Genomic DNA, 15369 nt, shown 5'->3' on the forward strand with positions numbered 1-15369 from the left:
CCCCCCTCCCCCATGTGCTTCATGTATATGTGCAGCTGCAGGGTGAGGAATGTCTCCTCCGCTTATGATTGGCTGTCTGTGGTGCACCAACACACCTGAGAATCCTTCACACTAGCAGTCGGGGGGTGGTATAACCCCCTGGTTGAGCCCAAAACTGCTCCCCCTTTAGCTGCAGAGTCAGCAGTCAGGGGTGAACACATGTTGTGGCCATGAAGCAAAGCAGGTGCCCTTTATTGCATTCGGCAGATACCACCACCCACCAAACATGACCCATTCATAGATTTCATAGGATCTGGTTCCCATCACATGATTCTGATTGCAGCTTCCAGGTCGGTCGTGCCCAGAGGAACCCTTCCCCCGGACTCTACAGTAGATAGGGACACTCTGCCACCACCCCATATCCATGTGCAATGCACACAGTTGCAGGGTGGTGGCGTTGCTTTAAGGGGTTAAAACGGGTGGTGAGGAGGTGAGATATTGTCAAACACCTCTGAAAAGTGATCTGAGTATGGACCACTTTTCGAAGGAGTGTCAGTCCCTGCCCCTAGTGTGAATGAGCCCTAAAGCTGCCCATACATGGATGGAAATTCAGCCTGTTCAGCAGGGATCGGCTCGATGTCGATCGGTGTGCGGCCGTCCCTGCTCAGCAGAAGTCAATCATTAGAACGATTTCTATAGAAGGGGCGTGTTGTAAAAAATTTCTCAATCCCAACTGGCTGCCGCCATTGGTCAGTGTAAGTCGCCTATTTACAGTTCTGTGTTCCTTCAATTCTCACTGGTTTACAGATAAAAAACACAATTTAAAATTTACAAATTTGTTATTTATTAGCTCAATACAGGTCCATGTTCTAGAATTAGAAGGAATTTTGTAAGTTATGTTGTATTTGTATCCGCTAATAATGATTTTCCTGTATTTCCAGCAAAAATATTATTTTGATAAACATTTGCGCAATTATCATGTGACTTAAATCTAAAAATCTAATAAATCAAAAACCTAAAAATCAGTATAAGTGATATAATATAAAATCAGTAGTTATAAAAGTGATCCCATAGAATTCTATTGGTGATCCATTCTATGGGGACACATTATATTAGGATCCATTATAAAAGTGATATAATATATGATATAATAATGTAGATACACTTATCAATCACACATGATGACAGCGATATATGATGAAAAAGAATGACACAATCTTCAAACTTATTATATTCTTATTTCTACTACATATTGTAATCTTATATTATAGATAGATAGATAGATAGATAGATCTGGTCTTAAAGGGCCAGTACACCTCCATTTGTGCCTCCCATAAGTCATGTTACACTCTGCGCTCTGTCTCAGGTCCAGCACTCTATACAATGTCACATCTCTCTATACATAATGATCATGTACTGGGAGGAGCCATAGGAAATAATGCCCCGCCCCTTCTGTAAGTAATGCAGCAGCCGTACACCCCCTATAGCAGGGGTCTCAAACTGGTGGCCCTCCAGCTGTTGCGAAACTACAAGTCCCATGAGGCATTGCAAGGCTGACAGTTACAAGCATGACTCTGTCAAGCAGAGGCATGATGGGACTTGTAGTTCTGCAACAGCTGGAGGGCCATCAATTTGAGACCCCTGCCCTATAGAGTCTCCATGTACATCCACACTCAGAGCCGGAGAAGTGTACATTGTTATATTGCAGTTTATAGAGAACAGTAAGTACATCTCTCCAGGTAAGTACTGCACCCCCAGATCAGTGCACCCCATCACCTCTTACCACTGAACATAGTCATACTGACTGAGGAACCTTTGGTCAGCCCAGAGGCTGGATAAAGAGACTCCGCCCACTTTGTTCTTTCAGGGTAAAGTGGGAGGTTCTCTTGAAAACCCTCCAAACCCCCCCCCCCTATATATTCTCCTTTGCTGTTCCTCAATATGTTGTTGCTCCATCAAAGCCCTTGATAGGTTCCCAATTTCCCGGGTAAGAGGGATCATGTGATCTTCTCCCAGCATACAATGTTCAAGGCTAAGAAGCCAATCACCAGGTTGAATACTGTCACATGAGGGAGGGGGAGGGGTGACATCATCAATCCTGTGTAAGCTCTGATATATTTCAACATGGAACCTACATGGGGGGAGATGGAGCATCAGAGGAGAGCAATATTGGGGAATATAAAGGGGTCGGGATGGGCCCTGAGTGGACAAGTGACAGAGTTTCTTTAAGACCATTTGGGGTCCCAAAACAATGTGATATACTTGGGTCTCCAAAAATAAATAAAGCCTCATATAAGATCCCTAGGTATTGAGACACACTTGGGGCCCCAGAAAGACTCTTTTAGCACCCAAGGCAAAAAGTCAAAGTGTCCCCCCCATGAGCTGTGAACTAGAGCAGTATAGGTCGCAGGTTCTGCCATTTTTGTGCCCCCATCCCACTGAAGTACCCAAGTTGGCCGCCTCTCCTGAAACTCTTTGGCTCGGCCCTGCCACCAGACCCTTGGAAATGTTTGGGGCCCCCAGACAATATTAGATTTTTCAGGCTTCCAGAGAATGGGATATATTTGGGCCCCCAGGGACTGGGGCATATTTGGGGAACCCTAAAGAATGTCACATAATTGTGTTCCCAAGCCATATGATATATTTGGGGCCCCTAGGCAATGTGATATTTGTGTGGCCTCCAGACAATGTCATATACAGTATTTGGGCCCCCGGCTTCCCTCGTAGGCTTTCAGAAAGATAAAGTAACAGATTAACCCCGTATTCTCCTTTTCCCATAATACATCTCTTCTTATTCAGCACAGTAGTGCAGAGTGTGAGACCCGGAGCAACCAATCAGATGGTGTGACTGTTAGCAGCACTGTGATGTATATTGGTGTTCAGGGCCACAGAGGGGGTAGAACCGGCCCTCCTGTATGGGGTCTGGGCAGCTTTATGGTGCAGGCAGTTCAAAAAGCTGCTGATCACAGCCAAGAGCCCTACCATCTCCCCCACAGTGCAGATGACTTCTCCTTCTCTCCTTCCCACCAGCTGCTGCAGGGGGAGCCACAGGGGGATCGGTTTCAGAGATTGGCCCCCCCACTGCTCTGATCCCCCCCCTCCTGTCCCCAATCTCCATTCCACACAGCTCTAATCCCATGGTGGCCCTCTTCTCCCCACAGCTCTGCCAGCTTCTCCTCCTCAACCTGGTGCTGGCTGTCAGCTGCTGCGGGCACACAGGGGGACCAGTAAATATGTCATATTTATCAGCCCCTTCTTTTTCTCAGTGAACACAGTGAGTGATTGATAATGATCACTTCTGTGTTTATTCAAAACTGAAGCATGATAAACTGTGCTTACTATGCTTCGGTTGGTGAATCAACAGTAAGCCTCTGTACAGAACACTTCCCGTTCATTCATTCCCGGCAAGCTTCAGCTCCAGAGAAAGAAGTGGGGATTTCTGTCCTCAATTTCTTCTTCTGCCTAAAGAGTGTATTATCAGAGGTCTGTATGGACCCCTGATATTCCACAAAAGCCCCCCACACACAGGACTGTTAAAAATGTTTAATAATAAAACAAAAATAAATTGTAAAAAAAAAACATAATTAAGGGTTCCTTCCCACAGGTAGTCTGGCTGCATGAATTTGTTCATGCGGCTGAAGCCGTGTTCAGGGTCATGCACCTGACCCCACACACCCATCCAGGCTGGGGGGTCCCTGTCAGGTAATGTACGGGGCCCCATGATCTCTAACAGCAGCCCTGAGCGTGTTCTCCGGTCTCACCCTCTCTGTCTTCCCGTATATTCTACATATTACCAGCCTGATGTGTGCCGTGTCTCTGTAAGGTATTGTCCTCTCTGGTGAGGAAGATGAGGGTGAGACCGGAGAACATGCTGCACAGCAATATACATCTCAGTGCTGATAACAGTGACACCGACATTATTATATTACTGATATATTCCATTGAAGTCTATGCCAAGCTAAGAACTTTTCTTTATAGTATTGGATGGAGTGAGGGAGGATTAGAACCCCCGTTGTGTTTTTACTGCTATCTGGGGATTCCCCTCACTTCCTGTCCTGCTGACAACATTGTACCGGGCAGGAAGTGAGAGGAAACCAGCAAAGGGGACCCAGACATACATTTTTAGTAGAATAGGGGAAGGGCTAGAGCCCCAGTCAGATTTTATTATAATTGTGGAGAGCGCCCCTCACTTCCTGCTTGGTAAAATCTTGTCACCGGGACAGGAAGTGAGGGGAAATCTCTTTAATGGAGACCCGGATAGCAGTAAAAACCTGACAGGGGTTCTAATTCTCCCCACTCCATCCAGAACCAAGAAAAGAAAACATTATGGGTGGACATACACTTTAATGATACATCACATTTTATTGTCTTATCAGTAAATCTCTAGATCCCTTCTTCATATATTTCCTCTGATATTGTTACATTTCTTTTCATCTCTATTTAGTATAGATTGTATGGAATAGGAGGAGGAAAGAGAGGAGAGGTGACCTCATCCTATCCAATCACTGAGCACAGAGTGACTGCATGTGGGGGAGGGGTGGATAATAGGGGAGGGGCCAGAGGAGGAGATTGGTGATGTCACACACTGTGATAACTTTCTGTTTAATGATTACAATGAAAGTAATTTTCATGAGATAGATAGATAGATAGATAGATAGATAGATAGATAGATAGATAGATAGATAGATCATTATATAGATAGGCCACACCCCTCTTAAATGACAAATAGGAACATGTCATTCACTGTTACTCCAGTAACTGGAGAGATCTCCTACCCAATCACAGGGAGTGACAGAGGAAGAAATCACAAATAGAAGTAAAACCTGCAGGGCACTGACTGAAGTCCCACCCACTGCTTTATCCTATTGGCTGCATATTCTACCAATCCCACTACCCATCCCTGTGACATCACCGGTCTCTAGGCAGAGTTCTCCCTATTACTATTATTCCCTATTCCCCCCACAGATCTTTATACATCTTCTCAGTACACGTATCCCAGCATGGAGGGGCTCAGTAAGGGTGGTGGTGAAGGTGTGGAGATGTCGGATCGGGTCACACAGATCATAAAAGGAGATCCGTCCGACCTCATAATCCAGATCTATCCTGACTCTGTTACTGGAGGGATTGGAGGGTAAGAGGATCTCTTTCCTGTCATGTATCCCCCCATACTGATCACCTTCCCTGTACAAACACCAGGACTTCTTATTATATCCAATCACTGGCTGCTCTCCTCTCCTCTCTATACTGGGGTAACACATCCCGACTGTCCACCAATCTGATCCCCCGACATCCACTTCCCAGTAATGTCTCCCTGAGGAGAAACTCCGACTGCTCAACACCTGAGAACGATCCTGAAATCTCTCTGGTGTTTCTGGACGGTTCTGTTTTCTATCTGACCAGGATACAGTTTTCCTGTCATCTGATATATGGAGAAAATTATGAGCTGTATTTACATCCAGTAATATGTCTGCAGCTCCCTGTATATAGGAGGATACATTTCCCTCTGTTATTATATCAGATAATGTGTGTAATGTGTGTGATATCCCAGCCACATCCAGACCCCCTCCATCATGGAGGAGCTCCTCATGTCTCTCTCTGTCCTCATTATCTCCATCCTCAGTATCACACAAGTCACCTGTGTCTGATTCCTGTAAGACAGTCAGTGGATCCGTCACGTTACACAGCTCCTCAATGTGACGCAACTTCCTGGACAGCTCCTCCTTCTTTATTTCCAGATCCCGGATGGAGATGGAGATCCGCTCTGCCCTCCCGGAGATTTCCCTCAGGACTCTCTTCTCCAGGTCTTCCAGATGTCTCCTGAGATCTCTAAACAGGACAGTGACTCTCTCGGTGTCACCAGCTGCTTCTTCTTCTACTTTCCTCCTGTGTTCCTGCAGACTCTGGACTCTTTCCTCCATCTCCTCTCTCTTTGTCAGAAGTTTCTGCAGAACATTCCTCAGTGTCTTCTTCTTCTTCTCAGAAGCCTCATCCAGCATCTCCACCTGGTGTCCTCGATGTTCTCCAGCCAAACTGCAGGACACACAGATACAAGTCTCATCCTCAGTGCAGTAATACTCCAGGATCTTCTTATGGACGGAGCATTTCCTGCTCTCCATGGACAAGGTGGGGTCACATAAGACGTGTTCTGGGGACTTTTTGTGGACTCTCAGGTGTTTATCACACAGAGAAACCTCACAGAGCAGACAGGATCTAACAGCAGGCGCGGGATAGTCCACACAGTAAGTACAGAAGACCCCGGACTCCTCCTGATGTGGCTGAGCAGGCAGGAAATTCCCCACTATGTTACGTAGTGTTATGTTCCTCTGCAGTGCAGGACGAGCTGGAAACTTCTCTCTACATTCAGGACAGGAATATCCTCCAGACCCCCCCTGTGTATCCAGCACACGATCAATACAGACCCGGCAGAAGTTGTGTCCACATCTCAGGTTTACAGGATCTGTATAAATGTTCAGACAGACGGAACATTCCAACTCAGCTCTCAGGTTAGCAGACGCCATCGCTGACAGTAGAAGAGAGAAATGACAGTGAAAATCTCGGACACCGGAGAAGAATGCAGTTGGGAGGGTCACGTCCTCCTACACAGGGCGAGGCTGATCCAGATCAGTACTGAAAAGGAAGTTTTTTTTTCCACAGTAGTAAAGATAATCAAACCTCCCAACTTTGAGAGATTTTCAACTGCCCCTGAACTCATCCAATGTTATCTTATGTGTACATGTACACAGGTTTGTTTAATGTCATTTTTAGGCAGTTGCATTTATAGGCTTTTCTTTGAAGGCAAAAAAAATGACTTCAAACGCCAAAGTTTCCGACGTTTTAGACACCAAGCGAGCTAAACGTGGCTAAATGCAGTAACTCACGTTTAGCCGCATCTCATTTACAGACATTTTTCATTTTTGGCTATTTTGAAAAAAAAAAAAATTTTTTTAAACGCAAACACAGCTAAACATGGCATGTAAACGTGGCAAGACTGACGTTTTAAACGTGGATTACTATCTGTCAAGTTAAATCGTTTTGGAGAGGTTGTAAATATGTCCTGTGTACATTAAAGCGGTTTGGTACCTAAAAATGAAACTTCATGTTATTAAAATCCCCAGATAGAATACTTACCTAAATGAACCCTGAAAAAAAAAAATATTCTTTACTTACGTTTTATTTCAGATGTTTCTGCTGACTTCCGGGTTGTCCTCCCGTGGGAGTAGGCGTGGCTATCGTCCTCGCAATGGTCCCTGGGAAATGTCTAAGCTATTTCCCAAGAATCCATGGGGGGACAATGAAATTGCGAAATCTCGCGAGATTTCGTTAGGAGGCCGGTCACGTGATGAGGGCTTGTCCGAATTTGCCATTTTTAAAGTGGGCAGGCAGCTGTATCTGCCATTACCACCATTGCACACTGTAGTGTCACATTTTGCTGCCTATCACAGAATGGTGCGGAAGTGACGTTGCCGCCAGAAATGTTCAGTGTCCTCATCCCTATCCCCATGCTTCAATGTTCAGTGTCCTCATCCCTATCTCCCTGATTCAATGTTCAGTGTCCTCATCCCCATCCCCATGCTTCAATGTTCAGTATCCTCATCCCTATCCCTATGCTTCAATGTTCAGTATCCTCATCCCTATCCCCATGCTTCAATGTTCAGTATCCTCATCCCTATCCCCATGCTTCAATGTTCAGTATCCTCATCCCTATCCCCATGCTTCAATGTTCAGTGTCCTCATCCCTATCCCCGAGCTTCAATGTTCAGTGTGCTCATCCCTATCCCCCTGCTTCAATGTTCAGTGTCCTCATCCCTATCCCCATGCTTCAATGTTCAGTATCCTCATCCCTATCCCCGTGCTTCAATGTTCAGTGTCCTCATCCCTATCCCCATGCTTCAATGTTCAGTATCCTCATCCCTATCCCCAGGCCTCATGTACACGGCTGCTGCCAGATGGACGTTTAGCAGTTGGCAGTTTTTTTCGTTTATAGTCCTTTTTAGGAAGTTGAGATTAGAGGCATTTTTTGGAACGCAAACAAAATGCATTCAGAAGCTGAGTTTACATTCGGCGAAGCTGCGATGACGTCACTCTCGTGCATACGCGCGGCATATCGACATTGACGGGTGCCGCGTTCAGTGCGCCTGCGCGCCACTGTCTACAGCGCATGCGTCGTAGACAGCGGTGCCTGTCTTTCGGCAAATATCTCCTAAACCGTGTAGGTTGAGGAGATATTTCTTGGACCTACAGGTAAGCCTTAATCTAGGCTTACCTGTAGGTCAAAGTGTGTTGTAAGGGTTTTCAACCACTTTAAAAGTGGGTTACTATCTGTCAAGTTAAATCGTTCAGGAGAGGTTAAAAACGTCCCTTGTACATAAAGCCTAAGGCCCCTTGTACACTAGACGTTTAGTCCAAGTGTGTCCAATTCTGGGATATTAGTGTCCCCAGGAGCCACAGGTGCAGCATCTAGGCCTGCTTCCTGCAGCCTGGCTAAAGGCTGACATACACGGCAGCTGGATGGGGCTGAACACTTTACTGCCTTTGGAAGAAAGAAGGCCCAGGGACTAAAGACCACCATTTCTTTGTGAAGAACAAGGAAGGGTTCCTTACTGGATAAGATTGATAATTCTGAAATCTGTCTCATTGACATTAAACACTGATAAATCCCACCTTACAAGTAAGGTCAGCCAAGGGAATATCCTGAATGAGCTCAAGGAGAGGCTTCTGTAGAGCCAACATGACCAAACTGAGGTCCCGTTGTAACACAGGTGAATGAAAGTGAAAGGAATGTGAGCCACCCCTTAAACAAAGGCTTTTAAAAGGGAATAAGTGACCAGCAGTCAAGAGAATGGCCAATGCTAAGCCCTTGTACACACGGTCGGAGAATCCGTCGGAATGTGTCCTATCGGACCGTGTCGTCAGATAATCTGACTGTGTGTGGTGTGCATCGGACTGATTCCGTCAGAATATCCGTCGGACCCAATTTTCCAACATGTTGGAAATATTTCCCGACCAACTGGGCCGATCGGACATACTCCGATCATGTGTAGATAATTTTGATCGGACCAAGTGCCACGCATGCTCAGATCAAATTCCTACATCAAAGCTATTGGCTACTAGCCTGAACGTAGTCCCATCGTAACGAAATTACGTCATCACGTTCTGAAAGATCGGATTTTTCGCCAACTTTGTCCGACCATGTGTATGCAACAGTTTCAGACAAGATTCGACGGACAAAATCCGACGGGCAAAATCCGACGGATTTGGTTGTCGAAATCTCCAACCGTGTGTACAGGGGCTAAGACTTGATGCAACATATATGGACAAATGGGGATCCTGCCTCTAATAAATAATGGTAGCACTCACCGAATATATTACAGGGGGTGTAATCAAAAGATACTAACTAAAGGTAGGAAAAATAATAAACAAAAATGATGTAAACACACACCCTAAAGAGTTAAACTACATATATTTTATTCACTATAAAAGAGCAAAATACAAAAGGCACCAACAACAATATCCCTTAATCCCCTATAAAAGACCAATAGGAGGGCACCTAGTACAGGGAATGATTCTCCGATGGTCAAACAACTCCCCAAAAGCTTATATGACAGGTGATCCAAATAATTCTCCTCTCAAAATAATGAAGGGGGAGATAGATCATGCAGTGGGGTAAATCCCTCCCTCCCCCAATATAACACCCCCCTATGAGAACCTGTTAATTCCCCAAGCTACCTAGGGCGAGATCTGAACTGGATAACTCCTGAAGGGGACAGTGTGATTCTGTCACCACAGAAATAGTCCACACTATTCCACTTCTGAAATAATACACGTAGACCAATCATTGAGATACACATCATTCCCACAGTAGGTCAATCAGTCAGTCAGGGAAAGAGGCCACATTAAAAAAGATTTTTATAAACCAAAAAAGGAAAAAAAGAGGGCGAGAAAAAAGGTTCTCCTCATGATGATATGATATGTCCTCAGATATACAAACAATCCTGCTGTATTATCTTGATAGCGGCATGTGAATAATTAAACAGTAGCAGACACTGAATTGAGCTGGATGGATGACTAGACACTCCAATCCCAAACCAGTCAGGTATATTACACTAATACGGCTCCCCATATTGCTTTTATGACTATAACGTATGTGTGATCACTATTTTATCTCTTTTTGTATGACATTTTATACTTATTAAACCATTTTGGTTGACCTGCGCCATGTGGAGTTCCCTTCTTTCTTTTTTCCCTCCATATTCATGTATTGATGGTCCTCCTTCCACTGCTATCGATTGTGTGGATCGATCTTCTTGCCGCCTACCTGGAACCACCCGTTTTGGACGGTCATCCAACCGTGAGTGGATTGGAATTACAGCCGTGACACCGGTGTCACTCCTGGCAACGTTCCATCACTGGGGATCCAGTACGTTAAGCGCATTAGACGCACTGCCGTACGGTATGTGCGTCCCTCTGGTGCGGTAAGAGTAACCATCTTCACATTTTGAATATTTTCAAGATATATACTGTTGATCCATCTATATCTTTGATTTATCCACCATTTCTGTATGTCCCTCACTTCAGTTTGAGATCCAAGAGAAAGTTCTCCATTTTAGGACATTTCACTTGTGGGCATTTTCTGTTTATTTGGACTATTGTGGTTCACTAGTATTTATTCAATGTACTGTTTTGTTATGTTTTTCACATACCTTTTCACTCAACCAGTTGAAGTGATTTGATCGGTATTGTAATTTATTATCACAGTTTAACGCTACATTTATATTCTCTATTACACTAATAAGAACAGTCTCACAGATCCTGTCAGTATATCCATATGCCAGGGTTCCCACAACATGCAGGTATATCCTGTAGGCAATTTGTAGTGATAGATTTATATAGGGCGCTGTTGGGGTTACTTACTGATAGCTGGTCACATAGAGATCTCTCCAATGCGGGATGAGATTCAATTTGTCCGTCTGTATGCAATAGCCATAGATCTCCAGCTGATGATTTCCAATCTGTGATTCCACATCCAAAGTGGGGTGTCAATGTATATCAAGGTGTTGGTGATCCATGAAATAGTATAGTCCATAGCCGCAGTGTCTGTACTCAGTAGTTAGTTATCCATATAAGTCCATATTGAGGTCCCCTGTGCTGTTAATCTCAAGATTTACATATCGTCAAGTTCATCAGGTTCCAGTTTGGTTTCTCAAGCCCACCGAAAAAAAGTGTTGGCTAAGGTAGGTGAACAAAAACAGGGGTGCCTATCCCAGCATAAAAAGCTAATAGCTTACATGTTTCATTCCTTTAATAAGCGGAACTTCGTCAGAGCTGACAAAGTCCCGCTATTCAAGGAATAAAACATGCATGTTGTGGGAACCCTGGCATACGGCTATACTGACGGTATCTGTGAGAATGTTCTTATTACGCCCTGTACACACGATCGAACATTCCAACAACAAGATCCCATGGTTATTTTCTGACGGATGTTGGCTCAAACTTGTCTTGCATACACACAGTCACACAAAGTTGGTCGGAAATTCCGAACATCAAGAACTCGGTGATGTACAACACGTACGACGAGCAGAGAAAAATGAAGTTTAATAGCCAGTGCTGCTTTTCTGCTTGATTCCGAGCATGCGTGGAACTTTGTGCATTGGAATTGTGTCCACACGATCGGAATTTCCGACAACGGATTTTGTGTGACAGAAATTCCTATGGAAAATGTGTGATGGAGCCTACACAAAAATGTATATATATATATATATATATATATATATATATATATATATATATATATATATATATATTTCTTTTAAGGTGTCACTTGATCACATGGAGCTACCCGACCTTTGATAGCATTGATTGCACCTGATTCCTTATCAGCGCACATCACACTTGTGTTTTCACAAACACTCCTAACACTTCCACTAACCTTCTGCGCATTTCAAGACAATTCTTATTGTGCAGGTCCCCCTTTTCCCCTAGGTTCATACCTGGGGTACATTTTATCTCTAGCCCTGCACTTTTCCCATTACACATACACAATACATAGGGTTGCCACCTTTTCTTCGAATCAAACCCGAACACTTTAGCGGTGCACAGCAATTTTTTTTTTTTTATTGTATAGACTTTATTAGTTCAGTCCCAGCATAACATAGATTTGTGGAATACGCTGAATAGTGACATACATGTTATTGTTTCATTGGTAATAAAAGGTAAGGACAACAAATAGAAATAGGGGTAGACATAGCTACAACATAAAAAGTGTCATTCCTGTATAGGGGACATATATCTTGTGCTTTTATCGGCCTGATAACTGTAGTAGGCTTAGGGTTCCAGTCCCCCAACTGCATAGTGGCCAACTGGTTATGATGTCTCCCAGCCGGTCTGTTTATTGCCTTGTGTCTGCCTCAGCTGGTAAGGGGTGTCCGGCCTGACCCCAACACTACCCAACCTGGGCTCCAAGGATGGAAGAAGGGGGGAGGTGGTAGGGGGATGTAGAAGGGAGATGGGGAAACAGTAAAAGTAGGGGAAGGGGGGTAAAGGGAGGAAAGACGTGATCTCACCTTAAGCACATTAATGTCTTCAGTGTTCGCACTGGACCCCCTAGCCGTCAGGCAGTCTTATCCATCATCAAAAACCTAGACATACAATGTTCGTTTTCAACGTCCCTGTCTAGGGGGGAGTGTACACAGCTACTGTCGAGGACGATCACAGAGACCCAGGGCTGTTTCTGCTGGGCTTCAACAGATCCACGTCTAAACTAGAAGGGACCTGGTTGGGGTCAGAAAAGTGATCTGTCCATTGGGTCCACCTGGCGTCACGTTTATCCCTGTTGCCTTTACACGTAGCAACCCATTCTTCTGCCTTCTCTGATCTCATTCACTTTGTGTATCCATTCCTCCTTGCCCGGTACCTGGGCCTTTCTCCAGTAGATAGGAAGTAATCTTTTGTCTGCGTTCAGCAGGTGAGGTAGTGCATTTTTTTTTATAGTGGCTTATTGGCATAAGAGGAATGTGCAGGAGGAAATGGTCTGGGGAGAGAGGAACTTCTATTCCCAGAACTGTCTTAATCTGTTCCCTAACCTCCTTCCAGAAGGGTGCGATCAGTGGTCAGTCCCACCACAAGTGTAGTAGGGATCCTCGACCTCCACAGCCCCGCCAGCAGTATTCAGAGTCAGCAGGGTATATCCGTACCAGGTCAGCAGGAACCCTATACCAGCATGACAGTATTTTATAATTTGTCTCTTGCATTTTAGAATCTGCAGAGCTGGAGTGGGTAAGTTGATATAAGTGTGCCAGCTAAGGTTCGGGGAATGTCCGACCTAAGTCCCTCTCCCAGGCACGGATAAAGGTGGGCTTGGAGGTCTGGCCGATGACCCAAGCAGTTGGTCTGAGACCATGTATGTGGTAGGCTCGTCTGCTATGAATAAGTCCTCAAAGTGTGTAAGTAATGTTATGTCTCTTATGGAGCTGCCGTGTACCTCAAAAAAGTGGTGTAATTGTCTGTACCTCCAGAAATTCATCTGGGGCCCTCCCGGTCAAGCCGTCAGGGATTCAAAAGGTATCATTTTGCCATTCTTCAACAGTTTCCCACAGCTGGCATTCCCATCATCTATCCAAGTTCCAAAGAAATTCTTATGTTCTCCAGGGGGAAGAATTTTTTTTACAATATAAACTATACATTTATTTTGCAATTAACCAGTTCCGGACCAGCCGCCGCAGTTATACTGCGTGAAATCCGGTAGCTATACGTTCCGCACGTGGATGGCTGGGGGGCGTGCGCACGGCCCCCGGCCGCGGCGATCGGATTAGTATGAATGATATCCTTCCGGACGAATGATATCCTTCCCCTGTCTGTGTAACTGTAAACACTGACAGGGGAAGTGATGTCATCTCTCCTCATGTCGGTCTTTTCATTCCAGACCGAGAGGAGAGAGCATCTAAAAGTGAGTTACACAACACTTCACTGACACCAGGTCACGTAGGCACATCATTTCACCCCCCATCACCCCCCAGATAACCCCTTCACCACCCATCACTGTGTCACCCAGTACAGCAATCAGATTTTTTTTGATCGCTGTAGTGTTGTCATTAGTGACACTTATCAGTGTTAGAGTAATTAGTCTTAGGCCCAGATAGGTCTAGGGACCCCCTAACCCCCCCCCACTAAAGGTTTAACCCCTTGATTACCCTGTCACTTGTGATCACAGTATAAGTGTCATGGGTGACGCAGTTTAGCTAGTTATCTTTTTATAGCGTCAGGGCACCCGCCGTATTTTACCCAATAAAGGTTTATTCCCCTGATCACCCGGCGGTTGATCAAAGTGAGGTTTTAGCATCAGATAGGGTCTGCGTCATGCCAGGCAGCGTCAGATTAGTACCAGTAACACTAACACCCACGCACGTACTATACAGGCCTCCCTTAGTAGTATAGTGTCTGAACGGATCGATATGTGATCTGATCAGATCTATACTAGCATTCCCAGCAGTTTAGGGTTCCCAAAAATGCAGTGTTAGCAGGATCAGCCCAGATACCTACTAGCACCTGCGTTTAGTCCCTCCGCCCAGCCTAGCCCAGCCCACCCAAGTGCAGTATCAGTCGATCACTGTCACTTACAAAACACATAACTGCAGCGTTTACATAGTCAGGCCTGATCCCTGCGAATGCTAACAGTTTTTTTGGTAGCATTTGATTCAGTCGCTAACAGTCAGGAGCTTTTTTACCTGTGAGTCTCACTACTGTACCAGTAAATTTAGAGACCAAACTGACAAATCGAAGGTACACTATTGAAGAGGCCTACACGTTTCTGAGCATGACAGATAGTGAAGAGGAAGTCACTCATCTGTCAGATTCAGGCTAAGAATACGAACCTGTAGACAGCAGCGGCACCCTGACAGATAGCTCTGACGATGGAGTTGTGGTCCCTGCCAAGGTCAGGCATACCAGTCCCAGATCTTCTTCTGCTGTCTTTGAGCTGCAAGAACTGCAGGGCTCTCGTATGGAGTAGAGAGACAGTACTAGCGCCGCTTATCCTTCTGGTGAACTGGAAAGCACCAATGGCCTAGTACATCCTGGTCATACATCCAGCACTGCAGTATCACGTGGTGAGTCCCATAAGTGCAGTTCAAGCTGGTGAGGTGGCAAGCATGAGTCGTGTCCCGCTGCCAACAAGAAGACAAACACAGGCCCATAATGCCCTTCCTGCTGCAATCGCCAATCCTAATTGGCCACTTTCCTTAACAACCTGACACAAATGAAATCCCAACGGAAAAATATCACAGGGCATGGACTCCTTTAACCACTTGCTTACTGGGCACTTAAACCCCCCTCAGTCCCAGACCAATTTTCAGCTTTCAGCGCTGATGCACTTTGAATGACAATTGCGCGGTCATA

General features: G+C 45.2%; 1 protein-coding gene across 1 annotated transcript; it reads right to left on the reverse strand.

The window, feature by feature from the left end:
* Positions 1-799: 799 nt before the first annotated feature.
* LOC143961640 (E3 ubiquitin-protein ligase TRIM39-like) lies at positions 800-6543 on the reverse strand. The gene has a single exon (XM_077470963.1). It carries the CDS (start codon positions 6495-6497, stop codon positions 4923-4925), a length of 1575 nt encoding a protein of 524 aa, XP_077327089.1. The 5' UTR covers positions 6498-6543; the 3' UTR covers positions 800-4922.
* Positions 6544-15369: the final 8826 nt, after the last annotated feature.

Source organism: Lithobates pipiens, unplaced genomic scaffold, assembly GCF_037356315.1.
Source record: "Lithobates pipiens isolate NorthernLeopardFrog02 unplaced genomic scaffold, aLitPip1_a1.2 Scaffold_8, whole genome shotgun sequence".
Classification (NCBI taxonomy): Eukaryota; Metazoa; Chordata; class Amphibia; order Anura; family Ranidae; genus Lithobates; species Lithobates pipiens.